Raw genomic sequence first — 17,275 nt, forward strand, 5'->3', positions numbered from 1 at the left:
GAGCGGATTACCACCAGGGACATAAGCCACACAGCACCAATGCATGCTAATCTGGCCCCTATTGAAAAGAGGTCAGCAGCGCACTGAGCCAGGTTCGTGAACAAAAGAAAGTTATATAACACCGCACAATCTGGGCTCTTTTTACAAGGCTGCAGGCCTGGCTGAAATACTCAGGCGTCAATAGATTTTGTCTGTCAGGCTAGGGTGGCCACCAGACAGTAACTCGTGAGGGTGTAAACATCCATTGATTGAAATGATGAATTTCTGAAGAATATTGAAAACTGAAAGTCTTCGAAAAGTCCCGATTATGTGCACTGCATTTTTCAAACCACCCGGCAGCAAGTGGTTAACATGGTGTTGGTCAACAGAATGTTTTAAACAAGTGATTCACAAGAGACATACATGTAAGACTCAGACTGCACCCAGGTGACTCACCAACAAGAAAAGTACTGGTGAGAGGCAGGGAAATGACTCCACCGGATAAATAGATGCCTCCAGTGATACTTAAGGTGGTAGACTTTTAAGGTACTAAAATAAAATATACGATGAAGACAAACTGACAAAGACCGGCACATGTACATGTACGTCTGACAAGCACAGGACTTCTGAGAACAATGCTGGCGACGACACCGCTTTACGTATATCAGGCTTGAAATGGGCTCTCATTAAGACCGCTACTGTGTATGACTTCATAATTAATGTGTAACCCAACACTCTTGACATTCAACACAAAGTTCAACAGAGGCATGTGAGTCATGCGAATAGCAGGGACATGTACATAACTTTTGGCATACCGAGCAAAACATACCGGGTACATGTACATATATTGATAACTTAGGAGTACATGTACATTTGTTCGTCAAGATGTCAAAATCATCGGTACCCTTCAGCCAGAGATCAGTTTACTAGACATGACACGGTGCCCCTGTTGTGAACCAATGTCAGCTCGACTCGACAAGGCAGCCACGCACGGAACACATGAACAGATGCATTCGGGAGTTCAATCAAATTCAATCAGATTCCGTGAGTAATTTGTCCATTTTTTTTTCTTTTAAACGGAAAGGTATTTTTGGTCTTGTCAGATCTTTCCGATGTACACATTTATGTCATATGTACATACTGTAATTTCATTGGCCTAAATTGGCCACCCCATGTTACTAAAAATAGATGTGACATCATTCAAATACTGCCTTGAACATGTGTTCCTTTGTACAGTACATGTATATTGCACATGTATTATACTCCCCGAAGTAAACTGCACTTATGTCACACAAGTAGAAGCTGTGTAAACATGCTACATGTACGTCCCACATGTACACCAAACCACTCCACAATGGCCATGCTCAGTCTGTGGGTGTGATATATATAGCCCCACACTCGCTGTACTCGCTGACGGTTTGTTTTATGTCTTTCTTCAGGGCACAGGGTCGGGGTCCTGGCTCCACAGTTCTGGGCCACTATTCAGAACTCCCCCCCACACCCACGGGCTTGGGATTAGTGTTCCATTGTTCCAGGGACGGAGAGAAATGATGGAACAAGCCTGAGAGGGGAAGTAGAGCCCGGCAACTGTTGATTTGCAAAGAATGCAACATTGATATCTTGCAGGGTAGACAATTTGAGAAGATTAAGGAAAGCTGGCTGCAGGAAAGCCGACGGGGTTTTAATGAGTGTAACAAGCAGCAGATATCATCAAATATCTTTGCACAATCCCTGCGTTTATCTTGTTTGTTTATCTCTCCCCGTGTCCAAATATTTCCACCCGGACTCACCCGCGATGATGTCGTCCATCTGTTCGAGGGCCGCTGCCAACATCTGTGTGGCATCGCTGGCCAGCGTGGACGTGCTCGACATCTTGCCAGCCACTTTTTTCCCTTCCACATCAACGACGAAAAAAAAAAGGTTATGTCTCAATTTGGCGTGCGGTCCTTGAGGGTCAATTGATCGATCAGAACATCCGCAACATGGCGACTCTCATCTGTGGAAGAAATGGGAAAATGATGTCCATTCAATGGAATAAGCACAACTTTTTAAGATGACCGTGTGATTTCCATAAAGAGAAAACTGTGCTCATTTTTACTGAAGCATCCGCTGTGCAATTCCTCCCCCGGTATTTGACATTTTTTGTCAAAAAGGTACCGTACTACGAATCTCCACAAGTGGCCGACTGTACTGCACATGCAGCGCATACTGATTCTCACACATCTCACGAATCTAGTCTGGCCGCATTTTCACAGTTTCGACTGTCAGGATTATGACAGACCAGCCAACTTCACTAGCAGTTTTGTTCAGTGTCAAAACTGTGATCATGTTCAAGAACGCGGAGCGTGTTTATCGCACAGTAGTGGCTTGTGGACAACTCTTGCAGGTCCCCACAGAGCCGAGGTACAGGCACATGCAGGATTTAACAAAGTTTGGGAAGCCTACTTTTCAATCCCCTTTGAATCTGTACAACTTCTCTCCAGGAAGAGAGTCCTGACCCTCGGCACAATTTTACAAGCGTGTATCTGCATAATCGACAACAGGTAAAAATACTACTCCTGATTTGTTACTAATCCTAATCATTCTGTCCAGTTTGGGCAGAGATGTACATGCACTTTCTAGTACACTAATCTGTGTTATTTTCATCGCATCTTTATCCCCGTGAGTAACTCGACCACTTAAACACTCTGACAGGAAAGCCCTTCTAATCAAATACACATCCTGGCCAACACATGGGTATCTTCAGAATGCATGGAATGTTGGAGAAGTGAAAACAGCTTTCACAAAGTCTCCTGGTCAAGTGAACATCTCCAGTTTACCTGTACATGTACATGTACATGAGTATGCAAACTGTACATGTACATGTGCATCACTTACATGTACATGTACATGTTCATGGTAGGTGGAGTGTCATGTACAGTACACAGCAATGCGTTTGTGCTTAGTACCTGTATGGGGGTCATCCCATGAGGTTGGGGTACAATTTGTAACCGAGTCTTTGTAACATCGAACAATGGCTAGATGCATTATTTGGCATGAAGAGAGGTGCTCTTTAACTTATAATAAGTACAACATAGCGTACACGTACATGTATGTATATGTAGTTTTTCTATACCGGTACATGTACCAAAAAATTGATGGCTTGGGCATTATAAATAGGCATACCAAGAACTTGGCCATTTTGATATCCAGTTCAGGCTGAATGGTTGTCACTCAATCAAGCATGACACATTAATTATTCCCTCCTGACGGAGTCCTCGACCCACTGAACCCTTGATGCTGATGGTTTTCACATGTCCCCGCAGCCGAGCACAGTGCAGCCAAGCTTGACCAAAATCAACCACTTCACAACAAACACTGGAACAATTTTTTTTTCCTGTAAATCTTTTTTCCCCCCTTCGTTCCTTTGTTAGGCAGACTTTTTTTCTCCCTTTTTTTGACAGCGGGCAGACAATGTGAGTACAAAGCAAAGTCTGGGGTGAGAGATTGCTCGGCCATGCCCATTATTCACTCTGTCTCATTGCCGGACGCACATGAATTCACGAGAGCCTGTTTATGTAATTGTAATGCTGTGGCTGACAGCGCGACACAAAGCTTGGTTTGACGGGGAGAGGTAGGGTGGGATAGAGAGGGCTTAGCTTCCCTTTGTCCAAACAGCAAACCTGACTGTGTTTCGATGAAGAGGCGCCCCCCGGGCATGTGTCCAGGGCACTGTGTGGGGTACAAAAAAATGTGCCTGCAGACACTGCCCACAGCAGACCTTGAATTTCTGGATTACAGGACTTTTCATCTCTGTGTTGGAGGGGCAAGGGCTGTTTCTTAAATTCTGAAGAACACAACGACATTGTAAAATTTAGCAAGTTCTACATGTAGGAAAAGATTTCAACACTACGCAGAAAAACACTGGTACCCGTACATATACCGGTACCTGTCCTCAAAAAAAGGCTCGGTAAATAGGCATCCAAGCCCAGAGTGCCTACATGTACATAATGTATACATGCAAGTCAACCCAAAAGAAAAAAAAAAAGGGAGAGAAAGTTTGTAACCTGGATTGACACTTGGGTTTTAAACTCTGTGCTGTTCTGTGTTCACTGCTCCTAGGTACATTTTCGGACAAAATGCTTTTCTCCAACTGTTGAGAACTTTTTTACATTCATATTTAGGGACTATGCCACTACAGACACATGAACATGGGTGGTTATTTTGTTCTGACATTATTTCCACAGATTTTGTGGGTATAAATAATTCGTGTAAACATTACTTGCATTTGTGAAGCACAATCAAATTTTTAAAGATACCATACTTTTTAAAAGTTATTAGAATGCCCACCAGAATCATTTTATGAGAGGCTGAGACAAGACAGGCAAAAACCAAGCCAATGGAGGTCATGCCCTGGCACTCCAATTTTCCTGACCTCAATTGATTTAGCCCCGCTCTTCAAAACCAATGCAGGTGACAAGAACCAAACACCAAAAAAATAAAACCCCAAAAGAAACAAATCCAGCCACCGTTAGTTGAGGACAGATGGTGTCTCTGGCTACCAATTAAGCTAGCCAGCAATGCTCTTGTCTCTCTCTCTCTTAGTTACATATACCGGTATATGCAAGCACCTTTGTGAAAAAAAAAAAACAGAAGAAAAATGTCATCGCGTTGATATTAATTTTCAGGCCATTCCTCGTCACCACGGGGGACCAGCTGTCATCAGCAGCGGCCAGCTGTCAGTGGATGTCTTGTAGCCGAGTCGTTCCTATAACACAGCTCTAACTTAGATGCAAAATACTTAGAGGAGGACGCTGGAAGGGCTGAAGATCGAGGGAGGGATAGTTCCATATTAGGGTTGCTACGGATATGTGAGTCCTTTCCAAACAAAAGTCGATGCAACTGTTTGTGGCCCACCATTCCAAAACCATGTGCATGTAACTTTGCAGATACCGGTAGACAACTCCTCCCCCCCCCCACTCTTGAATTCTTACACTTCAAAGTGATTAAAAGTGAGATTGTGCCAGCAAAAAGCTTTGGCAGTTATGGGCACTGATCAAAGCTGCCGAGTTTCCAGTGTTCACGTGTATGTTGGTATCATTTTCACCAAAACAGATGAATAATTCCTCAGAATAACGACAAGAATATAATATCAAATCAGTGCTCTGAAATAGGTGATTGCCGAGCTTTCGGTAACTGAGTACCTTCTTCAGGGCAAGCAGACTGCAATCACATATTTCAGAGCACTGATTTGATATTATATTCTTGTTGTTATTCTGATCACGGTGCTATGCAACCCTTCCATATTACTCTGAATAATGCCTCAGCTGGTTTCGGTATGGTGCATGCACAAGGTTTTATGCTTTGTTTCCTTTTTTACTTAACTTTGCTGTGTTACGCTGACCTACATGTACCATACAGAGGAAATTATACATCAAAATTAATCACACAGTTAAAAAGATTCTTTCACTTTCAGTTTCCCGTTACTTGCCGCGAGTTAAAAGCACACATGCCACTTTACAAAGATGAAAAAAACTATGTGTAGTCCAAGTCACTGTACGGGTATCCTCATTTCATAAAGGCCATGTGCACTTGAGCAATAATGCACATCCAAGATTTTCAGGTCATGTGAAACAATGTTCTGAGGTAATTTTTGCGTGATTTTTTGTTGTTGTGAAGCAGTCCAACATTTTTTTCCACACTATGGCACTCACATTGTACGGTTACAGTGCCCTTAAAAAAGCATAAATTCATAAGTCAGTCAACAGCATCCATGTACAGTGGGACACCGCTCTACTGAACACGACGGGGTCCACGCTAAATGTTCAGTACAGCGGTCATTCGGTATAGCAAAATTAACTGCTGAACGTTTCATTGCCATGTTGAGTAACCTCCTCTCTTGTCTAACCGAAGTGCACCCTCTTGTGATACTATGGTTTGCTGTTTTCGTGATGTTTTGCCGTTGCATTCACGTTTGAGGTTTCTAGAAATGTATCTGTTAATTTTTTTTTTTTTTCAAATCTTGAGGTACAAAAATTGATATTCAGTTTATCCTACATGTAAAAGTCGTGAGGCTACAGCTCAGGATCGATTTCTGATGCATGCTGTGGCGAATCTCGGTTGATTTGCAACCGCATAATGTTCGGTAGGTTTTGTGCACAAAATATTGGGAGCCAAGGGCGTTGTTCGGCACAGTCGAATGTTCGGTACAGCGGTGTTAGGTACAGCAACGTTCCACTGTATCTATACAGAGTGCTTGCACAGGGCATCATCATGAATTTACTTATCACCCAGTGCCCAAACAGGGTGCTGGTAACGGCTGATGGCCCTGCATAGATTTTAGCGAAGGAAATACATGTACTGGTACATCGCACGGTGTCGCAGCTAACGACGCGTACAGCATTACCGGTGAATTTCTGCCCGGCGCGCTAGCAGGCTCAATGCGTGGCACAAGCGGCGGTTATCGATATTTTTTTTTCTTTTTTTTCTTCCTCACGGCTGAAAATATTCTCACGACACTATATTCGTTCATCCAAAAGTGATCAAGATAACCAGTGATTTGAGATGTATCGCCCAAAGACACGCGATCAGTGATTCTTAGTGAGAAGACAACTTACCACACTGTGATTGTGCCAAAGCTGTACATGCATGCTTATTATAGCTGACACTTTGCCCGTGTCAAAGCATCGCCATTGGCAAACCAAAAATTTCAATTGAAAAAAACGCTTGCTAACAGGAAGTGCTGACCTCACCGTCACAGGTCGTGCACAATATAGCCAATTACAGTGCAAAGCCATCAGCCCTTCCCAGCGCCCTGTTTGGGCGCTGGGCGACAAGTGAACATCATGAACGGATAGCTATTGTTCCAATGTCATGAGCCTGAGTGGACACCTTATACCGTATTTCGTCCTTGAATGTACCTGTACTTCAAAAACTGCCCTCTGTCATGACGCACCATGCAAGCACTCCAAAAGAATAAAGATATGCAACGTCTCACCTGTACTGAGTGAATGCAGGATCTAGTGGTTAAGAATACATGCAAAAGTTTTCAATTTCCAATGGTTGCACAATTTTTCAAATTGTCCCATCCAAAAATTGACGATAACATCCTTTGCTTTAACTCGTAATCCTGCATCCAATTGCAGTTTTTTTTTGCCCTTTGCTGTCATGGCTCCGAAGAATATTTCAACGGGGAAATCAGGTCTGAATTTCACTTGGGCTAAATCCCATTTCTTCAATAGGAATTCACAATGACACGGAGGTAACAGAGGTACAGCGTATTTGTCGTGGTAAAAATGATCGAGTCCCAACCACAGGCTACTTGTTAACCGTGTATATTCAGTTCTGCGTTAGAAATACCGGTACCGGTCGCAAACCTAATCACAAACCGGTTCACTGTTCAATATCCACGGTCAATAAACCAGGCATCTCTAATTTACAGGAGTACGTACCGGAACGTGTAATAAAGAATTTACCGTGGCAGGGAAAATGCTGAAGCCCTTACACCAAAAACAGGTTCGCAATTTTTCAGGCCGGTCTCACAGAGTTGTGGAATAGGGTATGAAGTACATGTACATGTAATGGTGAACTTTTTCCAATCGTGGCTTCCAATTTGTTTACATGAATTACGCTGATGCCATGCACGTACATGTACCGGTACAAAATCATTGTAATGGCCTAGTCAGGAACCATGATGGGTTGATGTGGTATCGATACAACAAGGCTTTGAGCACCATACAGTACAAGTTATATGTTGAGGCCCTCAATCATGTTAATATACATGTATACGACTTCACAGCCAAGTTATATGCATATGTACCTCGGCTGTGAAGTCATATTTATAGCAAATAAAATATAAATTCCCTTCCAACCAACTTTTAGAATGAGTTCCATACAGATGCTTCTTAACACCAGAGGTAGAGTGCAAACCCTATGAGAAGGGTCTGCAAAATTTCTTAGTATTTCCGGAGTAACGTGTGTGACCATTTTGTCGCCAGGTCCCTAACTTTGCCACCTATTGTCGAGTCTCATTGGTTTTCACAGTAAGTGGCAAAGTAAGGGACTTGGTAACTATACCGTCAGGCACATTAGGCCCTAGGAGAAAACCTGTAAATTTTCAAAGCTAAATTTGACTTTTTAAAACATGTTTTTGCTCAAAGATGGATACATGTACAAAATAAGTCACTGCAGGGAAAAATAATTGGGGTAAATATATGTATATGGAATTCTTTCCTGATTTTGTTCCACTGATGTGAATTTAGAAATTATTTTTACTTAGGGCCTAGGCCTATATGTAGCCCTAAATGCCAAAATTGGCTACAACAAGCCTAGGCCTACTGTCCTGACTTGCTCTAGTTTCTGGGGATTGCATACTTGGGGACCACCCAGTTTTTTTTAATTCAAAAGTTGAAATGTTCCGGGTAGCTCTCCCATTACAGGAATGGTGTTGGCACCCTGTTCTTATAATCAAGGAACAAATTCTACTTTTTCGGAACAAAAAGGCTCAGCAATTTGTGTTTTTCTAGCTTAAATATTGTCAACATTTACCTACACGAGGCCTAGTTTTAAGATTGAGTAATGAATTGTACCTTAACCCTAACCCCCTAGGCTCCTGCACTAGAAAGCATACTGAACCTCACAAAATCCAACAGGTTCATGTACTTGTCTATGTACTTGTACATACAGGTTAGTATACCAAACCTGATAAACTCCAACAGAATGAGCCCGTTAGTGTTTGAGTGATATGGTATGGATGGGTCTATGCAGTATAGGATGACTTGCACTGAACATTACCAAACCTGACAAAATCAAGCATAGTCCAACAATTGGTACAGCAAGCCAGACACTGCACACAATGACCCGTGTATGTCCCAACTCACACAAAATTCAACAAGTTCCTCAGGTACGGTACCAAACCTGCCAAAACCTCACACAACCTGCTGTTGGAGTATGGCAGGTTTTAGGTATTTAAATAAGAATTAAAAAGCATTTAAAAACCAGTAAATAAAATAACATCATTAAAAACTGTAAGCATTGTAAAAGATTGGTATGTATAAAAAGCGTGAATGAGATGGAATCTACCACAGCTGCATAAAAGGCCCTACGTGTTCAACACACATTTGTTAGCCCGTCAATGAAATACACTTAATGTTGGTGTGCCAAACACATCACACGTTCCATGGAGCCTGTTATATGTACATCTAGAAGGTATCCTGGGAACAAAGCCTCGTTGGGTTACCTCTACCCGGCTCCATGGAATGTGTATAAGCAGCTGATCAAGTCCAGCGTTCTGGAACATGTAAGCCAAATGGATTAGTGGTTACATTGTAAGTGTTATGAATAAATCTGTATTAGAATAAGCAATCGTTAACTGTTTGGGGTTCATTACCATTAGCACCCTGTTCCTATAATAAGGAAACAGAGTCCACTTTCTCAAACTAACTAACTTTTGACCTTAAGAAACCATTACTCAATCCTGATAGGCCCAGTTTAGGTAATTTTGACAATATCTAAGCAAGAAAACTTCAAATTTCTAACCCGAGTTTGGCAAAAGACAACCCCTTGATCGAAATACGCTATTTTGTTTTTCATCTGGTTACCCAACTCAGACATTTGGATTCATCAAAACAAATCTCCATCCACGTCAAGGAACCAGACTACGTTCGTTAATTTGTCATTCACAGCTCTTCAGGGCGGTCATGTACGCTGCTGTTTTACCCAAACATTTCCCTCAAAACCAAAAACCCTGTTTGCTTTTCTTTCTTATATGAAAGAGGACATCACCAACAACTTGTTTAGGCCTGGATAAGTTGTTTTGAAAAAGTAGAATTTGTTCCCTTATTTTATACATGTTATGATAGGAACAGGGTGCTAAAGGTAATGAACCCCAACTGTTCTCCTATGGGTAACCATTAACTGTCCTCCTTTTAGTTTTAGTGTAGCTCGCCTAGTTATATTGAACAGGGTGCTAACTTCAAATGAACACCATAGCCTACCGATAGGAGTAGGAACAGGGTCCCCGAATCTACAATTAAGTTAGTTTCTTTCCAAGGAGAAATTTAAAACAAAAACCTCCTGACTTATGATCAGAGGCCTAGTGTCACATTATTCAATCTGTACACATCAGAACGTGGGTATCTGACTGCAACTAGGCCAAAGAAAAGCAGAGGTCCACGGTCAGTGCACGACCTTATTCGATTAGAACGGGGCGAATAACGCCGTAGACACACGTGGGGCGACCTGGTCAATCTCAGTCAAGTTACATCTGCTGCTGGCACCGTCGCCGCGCCACACTCTCTCATGACACATCTTTTAAAAGTCCGAATTTGTACATAAAAGAAACGTAAACTAGCGTTAGAGTCAATCCTCATTACGGACTTCCTCCACGTGTTTTTGAAAGTCATCTTGTTGAAGATTAAAGAGACAGGAAATACCGTAACTCTTACCACATTCTTGCACTGTCTTTCCCCGTCACTTGTCAGAGATCGTGCCTTCATTAAATAATGTAACTAGAACGAAGATTCCGATAATTTTTTTCTAGGATCGGCTACATCAGTATCGATACCCATAGCGGATTTTTCGTTGTGTACTACACTAACATTCGAATAATAAAATCGATTCCAATTTTTCGGAACTATGTTATCTCAAGCAGGTAATTTGATTGCCCACAGTCATCGTGCCGTCATTGCTGTGACCGTGCACTGACATCTCTTTAACAAAAGCCATTCACGTTTATTCCATTGGAATCCGTTTAAAGGGATTCGCGCTTATCTTAATTTCCACGATGAAATTCTCGCAATTATACTGACACCCAGTTGCTATCACTGATAACATTTTTGTACCACTTTTTACAGAATATGTCAATTTCTACATACACTGAATGAGAACTGCTCACATTGTTTGATATTTTCAAGGAGGTAAATTTGTGGCTTCCGTGAGCAGACGGAGCCCGTTAATGACAACGAATGTTGAAGCAGCAGTTTGACAGGGAAATGTCATTGGGGGAAATTGTGAACTTTGAAAAAAACAAACAAAATACCACATCTTAATGAAAAAGTGGAACATGGTACAATTTCAGCACCCTGATATTTGATTTAATCAAAGATATAACATACTGATATTTAAATGGATTTTTAAGCAACATTTGAAAATCTGCATGTACAAAGTACTACCCACTTGGACTTAAACTGTTTTGGGAAGCAGTTTAAATGAAAAAAATGGGTGTTAGTCTTCCAATAATTCCTCTAAATACACATATCACCTGGTTTGATCACTCCGCCAACCCTTAACACCTCCCCACTCCACAAAAAAAAAAGTTGATCATTTTGGGTTTTCACATCCCCAAAAGTACCCCATCCCCTCCAACAAAACCTTAATCCCTCCCCCCAACTAACCAATAAATATCTAATTTTTTTAGCTCTATCCCCACTTGTTTAGGAGTCTCATGGGAGTGGAGTAATGCCTTCTATTAAATTAGGGTGCTGAATTTCAAATTCATGACAGATATTCAGTTTGTGCAACACTGCAAAGCAGTGCTCTTCAAACAACAGGGGGCGCTATTCAAAGTCAACATCTGGCTCTTGCAACATAATAGTCTCCTGCAGACCAGTAAATGAGGAGCCATAATGCAGGGCAGGAACTTCACAGAGCCATCGGAGGCAGTTGCCTTGATGCCCCTGGTCTTTGCCTCGATGCCCATTGAAACTTTGCCATAGACAAGTTGATTTTCTAATACAAGTGCCTTTCGCAAATGAGAAATTGTCTTGCCCTTACAAGAACAATGGTCCTGCCCTGCATGCATACTATGTACACCCACTTAAAAAAAAAAAAAAAACAGGAAAAAGGCTCGCAGATTTCTCAGGTGTCCAGGACCCATGTCAAATTAAAGCTGATTTCTTCATCTTTCACTTTCCATTCAGTTTTCAGTCGCTTAACGGGCGGCTTTTGTAGATAATTCCATCCAGAGAGGATCAGCCTAGAAAGAGTCTGCAAACTCACTGCCATTTTGAAAGTTGATGCCCAAACTCCATTGCCAAATAAAGCAACTGGGACGTCCCCGTTTTGTCAAATATTTTCAGATATACAAGCTGGCAGTCCTGCTGGTAGCTTCCATCCTCACAAACCATCCAGTCCATGTACACAACACAAAATGTACAAATGACAGTTATTCAATAGCATGCAAAAAACTGTAATTTGGTACAAACAGGCAATCTGAGGCTTATTTGCTGACTTGCAACCCCAGTGAGATAGGGGTCACCAATATTACAGTCAATATGTCTGCAAATATCTGAGACTTGAACTTAAAATTGTCAACCCCTAAGGAATGGAAAACGGTGATGATGTTCTACAGGGTCACTTTTGTCTACGATTGAAAATTCTACAAAATAAGACCCATCAGAAAGTTTTATTAATTAACATGATTATTAAACATTAAAGTGATATAAATCGAGAAAATAAACTGTAAATGTCAATTTGGCAGGGGAAAAAAGGTATTACAAATCAACTGTTTTTGGCTTGAGATAAAAAAATGTCTAATATTTATTCATAATGTAAGTCCTCAGTTCTTTGCCTTTTGTGGAATTGGCATCATCCAGCAATCAGAGTTTAACAGCAATTCTCAGCTTTGCTGATCTTGATCTTGGGTTCTCTTCAATTTCTTCCTCGCTTGGCAGAATAACCTTGTTCCTGTTTACTGGATCCCACAGTCTTGACTCTTCGCAGTTTTCAGATGCTGCATTTGAAAGGTCCCTTGGGAGTTGCTCCCTGTGTTGCTGGTGTATGCTCTTGCCTCTTTCGTTCACCTCTCGTCCCTGGAAGAACCTCTTGACGATGCGGTCCTCCAGCGAGTGGAAGGACAGGACGGCGAGTCTCCCTCCAGGTCTCAGGAGCTTCCCCGCAGCTTCCAGGCCGGCGCTCAGCTCATTCAGCTCGTTGTTGACGAAGATCCTCAGCCCCTGGAAGGTCTTGGTCGCCACGTGGGCCGGCCGGCCCAGCTTGTCCTTACTCCGGCGCGACTCGGTGTGTGTGAAAGCACAGGAGACGACGGTGGACAGCTCCAGGGTGGTCGCGATGGGCTGGTACTTCTGGCGGTACTCCATGATGGCTGCCGCAATCCTTCTGGCCTGGGGCTCTTCCCCGTAGGTCTTGAAGATCTTGGCCAGCGTTGCAGCATCCAGGGAGTTCACGACCTCAGCTGCTGTCGGTTGGGATGGAAACCTAGGCGCAGAGTGAAGAATGACTTGATGAAATGAAAGAAAATGATTATACAGAAATGCAAATTCCTTTACTTCAAAACCAGAAGCTGAATATATTTTACTGGCTCAGTGTAAACACAATATTAAGACTCCTACAGGCTGGAAAAAAGTGCTTCGACTTCTCAAATTGATTCTTTTAAAACCAAATTGAAGTTTTGAACAAATTAACCATTAGACACAAAAACCACATCCAATTTACCTGTTGCCATCCATTCGCATGTCTAACGGCCCATCCTTGGAGACAGAAAATCCTCGTTCAGCGGTGTCAAACTGGAGAGAGGAGCACCCAGCATCAATGAGAATCCCATCAACTGAGTCAGTGCCTAGACCCTCACCCTGGAGAAGTCTCTCCAGCTCGCTGAAGCGACCAAGCAGTGGACATAGTCTCCCACTGCATTTGGACAAAAGGTATATGCAATTACACGTATTCACACAATCATATCACAAAGTCTTCTGAAATCAATGAAATAAAGTTTCTGATCAATATGGTTTCTGCTTGACAGTAACAAGATCTTTAAGAAGGCTGTCAACTAAGTTGAAGATGCTCATCGACTGAGTTCCATTCAAGACCCCCCACTCAAACTCCAAATCCTTAAAAACATGTGCATAGGGCTCGAAAACTCAAAGGGGCTTTTAAAAGTATTCAGGTTTCCTGATGTGATGTTTTTTTCAATATGATAAACACTCACTCATATTTCTTGGCCATATTCTGGGCCAACGTGTTTGCTGCTGGGTCTCTGTCTAATGCATATACCCGCGCAGTGCCAGCACCGTGATCAAGAAGCGCCCTCGTGTGACCACCTGCTCCAAAGGTCATATCTATAAAGACCTGAGGAAAATTGGGAAAAAGTAATGAACACACTGTCTCTATCTCTCAAAAGGGAATGGCATTTTCCCACATGCCTCAAGTTGTCAGCCTTCAATCATTCCGCAAAGACTTCGAGACTGTATAATTCAAAGACTGGCACTTTTATGCCGCCTGGCAGAATGCCAGATTTTTAGTTTGGTTATTGATTACTTCAGCTGACGAAAAATTCACATTAACCACTTCGGACCGGGGCATTTTTCAACGTTGAGGATGCTGGGCCGGCATGACTATCATTTTTTCCGTTTTCAAAATCCTTCAACAATTCATCATTCCATTTAACAGTCATTTATAGCCGCACAGAGTAATCTTCAGGCACTACTCTAAGTTGACAGGTGACCTTCATTGACGCCCGAATATTTCAGCCAGGCCTGCAGCCTTGTAAACAGAGCCCAGATTGTGCGGTGTTATACAGCTGTCTTTTGTTCACGAACCTGGCTCAGTGCACTGCTGACCTCTTTTCAATAGGGGCCAGATTAGCATGCAGCGGTGCTGTGTGGATCATCGCTGCGGTGGTGGAGAGCTTTTGTCCCCGGTGGTAATCTGCTTGCTCTAAATACCCCAAACCCTGGTATACGGTTTCAAAATAACGCTGGATTATCACCACTTTTGAGAGTGAAAAATGCCGGTCATGCCCAGCAGCCTGGTCTTTTGTTCGGAGTATGGTCTTTTGTTACAGGGCCCTGTTTCCTTTGTCCGAGTTCAGAGACCCCGGCCACACATATAAACCATACGGCTCCGATCCCGGAGTCCCCGGCTGGTAGTGGTTAACAGGGACAGTCAACGTGTGTATGCTGAACAACACTTCCAACCCAGTCGGAGGGACAAATATGACCAACTTGTAGTTCGTGTCACAACAGAACGATGGTGAGCATGGTCTCAAATGTACGTTTAAAAATGTTCTTGCACTGAAGCAATGCAGTGTAGAGACATGAAGTACCTGGGTGTCTTGAGGAGATAATGCTTCAAGGATCTCTTCCTTCATGACAGGAATATGACTCGGAGTAGAGTCATCTTCATCGTGTTGCTCCTCTTTCATCTGAAGACTTCCTGGTTAACAAAAAAGAATGAAACTAAAAACCTTGCGGCCCAAACGGAATCTCTTCAAAATCAAAGTTTCTAGTTATCCCAGATCCTTGCAAATTCATCAGTTAATTTTGGAGGATTCTGTAGGATTGAGGAACACTTTATAAAGGAGCTTGATGCCCTTGAAAGTGTTACGTCAAAAGAATAGGAAGATGTCAGAAGGTTATGAAATATCAAATGAACGATGCTAAATGACCGATGCTACCTTTGTTACTCAAAGTTTATAAACATTTAATTCTATACTTTATAGATGCTGTAAGAAAGAAAATGAAATGCCAAGAGGCATAACAGACTTTAATCACGGGGTCAGCCATATTGAATTTGAAAGCGAGGTTCATTCTTCATTTTTGAATGTTGAGAGTACAAACAAAAGCAATAAAATGAAATTTCATGACAAATTTACTCCTCTCTACTCTATTGAATTATTTCAAATTCATTATTGAGACAAAGAATTGTACAGTGCCAGATTCTGAAAATTATTTAAAGGGAGGCTTGGAACGCACGGAAGTATAAAACAGTCTGGTGCCATCCTAATTAACGGTTTGCACTATGTAAAACAGATTTGGGGAATAAGATCAAAAATGGCCTCCATGTGAATAGGGTGTATTATGGGTTGCCTGGTGTACTTTGTAGTGACGCACAATTTCAACTTTGAATAGAGGTTATTACCAAGGTGGAATTGGAGGGCAAGGGCTTTGCATCACTAGGACAGGGTCAAGTAAACTACGGCATGTGCACAATCATCGTAATGAAATTAAAACAAAGAACAGCCTTGAGGGCACCAGCGTAACCTCTATGGAGTGCCAAAGTGAATAAGTCACGCGCACAACGATAAACTTGTGTCAAAGGCATTAGCAAGTGCCAGAACCAGCGAATCAACCAACACACAAGCATACTCCATTCGGTTTGCACTAAGCTTTTTGGTTCAAAATGGCTGCACACTTCGGTCATCAATACTCCCTGTGACTTACCAGTTCTTCTGATGCCTCTGGGACGCAACAATGCCGCAGCAAGAGACAACGGCCTCCTCCCATGCACAAGCAGGACTGGTGGGGACAGAAGCTTCCTGGTCATTTTGATGTCTCGGGGTACCAGCAGTGGCTGACTTTGCTTTGTATGGGCAGCCTCTTGGGATCCGCCTGACGATGAGCACAAATGAGCAGCTATGTGCAGTGCTAAAGGATTGCCAAAAGGAAAATGGCACAGTAAAGTCATGTTCAAGTCGGACAAATTTTAATGTCCGAGGAGTGTCTTTCCATTGGGTGTGCACGCAGGAAAAAACGCAGGCACATTGGCACATCCTTGAAAATCAACCCAGATAACACAGTAGACTTGCCCTGGTGTAAGGCTAAGCCTTTCACTTGAAGAACGTCCATTGCCTCTTAACCACAGAATCATCAACATGCTTTAGGAGTCTTACCAAAGCTTGGGTCTATTATTTTATTATTAAGCATGTGAAGTCTTGGCCACCAACTCAAGTACATGTACCCCCAGAACTGTGGGGTCCGACATCTGCCCCACTCATGGGGCAGACAGTTCTGGGGGTAGAACTCAAAACAAAATGTTTCAACAGACACTGCAGCTACTAAAGTGAGTGGGGCCTTGGGGCACATCAGAGAGGAAGGACGAGATTGTGAGACTGGGAGGTACAGTGGCCCCACGAGTGTGGCCCATCAAAGCCTCGCCCAAGAAGATACAGACATGATGCTGCGCTGGCTACCGAGTGGTGCGTTGGTATTCCTCTTTTTCGAATTTTAGTATGACCATGGAGGTAGAGCAAAAGTAAAGGCTTAAAGCCGTGCACGTGCTCTTTAGGCAAAACATGCACAGGATGCAAATAACTAAATTTAATTTAATAAAGGCATGAGAACCTATCCTGACAGTGATAAGTCTACGCCACTGTCTTTCAAAATATGTTCCTGCTTAATTAGCAACTTATAAAGCAAAATTTACTGCCTGGCTCAGCTCACTTTTTCACCGCATTTCGGCGGATGGCTTCCCAATCGATCGCGATGTCCAAACCACACTGATCTTACCCAGAGCGGGCGCACTTCAGACTGGATAATCATTTTGAACTACGAGTTTTGATGGCTTTGGCTGTCCATAGCAAATG

General features: G+C 42.6%; 2 protein-coding genes and 1 long non-coding RNA gene across 8 annotated transcripts in view; 1 reads left to right on the plus strand and 2 right to left on the minus strand.

Annotated features, from left to right (window-relative positions):
* The window catches only part of LOC147795908 (liprin-beta-1-like), a 42,360-nt gene extending 40,459 nt beyond the window's left edge, over positions 1 to 1,901 (minus strand). For all 4 annotated transcript variants that reach the window (XM_087130238.1, XM_087130239.1, XM_087130236.1 and 1 more), the window contains exon 1: positions 1,770 to 1,901. In XM_087130238.1, the coding sequence (XP_086986364.1) occupies positions 1,770 to 1,851 (82 nt within the window). In that variant the 5' untranslated portion in view covers positions 1,852 to 1,901. The remainder of the gene's footprint in view (positions 1 to 1,769) is intronic.
* On the plus strand, positions 626 to 8,913 carry LOC147795909 (uncharacterized). Its single transcript, XR_015423438.1, has 3 exons — positions 626 to 1,023; positions 1,419 to 2,522; positions 4,647 to 8,913. It is a non-coding gene; the product is annotated as an uncharacterized LOC147795909 (long non-coding RNA).
* A 2,116-nt stretch (positions 8,914 to 11,029) lies between these two features.
* mettl15 (methyltransferase like 15) overlaps positions 11,030 to 17,275 on the minus strand; it is a 112,418-nt gene continuing 106,172 nt past the window's right edge. The window contains exons 1-6 of one of the 3 annotated variants that reach the window (XM_022227253.2): positions 17,133 to 17,232; positions 16,134 to 16,337; positions 15,017 to 15,126; positions 13,901 to 14,040; positions 13,411 to 13,602; positions 11,030 to 13,173 (exon numbers count right to left, since the gene is read on the minus strand). In XM_022227253.2, coding sequence (XP_022082945.2) covers positions 12,555 to 13,173; positions 13,411 to 13,602; positions 13,901 to 14,040; positions 15,017 to 15,126; positions 16,134 to 16,236 — 1,164 coding nt within the window. In that variant the 5' untranslated portion in view covers positions 16,237 to 16,337; positions 17,133 to 17,232 and the 3' untranslated portion in view covers positions 11,030 to 12,554. Of the gene's footprint in view, positions 13,174 to 13,410; positions 13,603 to 13,900; positions 14,041 to 15,016; positions 15,127 to 16,133; positions 16,338 to 17,115; positions 17,233 to 17,275 lie in introns of those variants that run through there. The other 2 variants (XM_087130257.1, XM_087130258.1) reach the window with 2 other exon arrangements.

Source organism: Acanthaster planci, linkage group LG20, assembly GCF_054643075.1.
Source record: "Acanthaster planci isolate LZ-2023a linkage group LG20, COTS_SCS, whole genome shotgun sequence".
Lineage (NCBI taxonomy): Eukaryota > Metazoa > Echinodermata > Asteroidea > Valvatida > Acanthasteridae > Acanthaster > Acanthaster planci.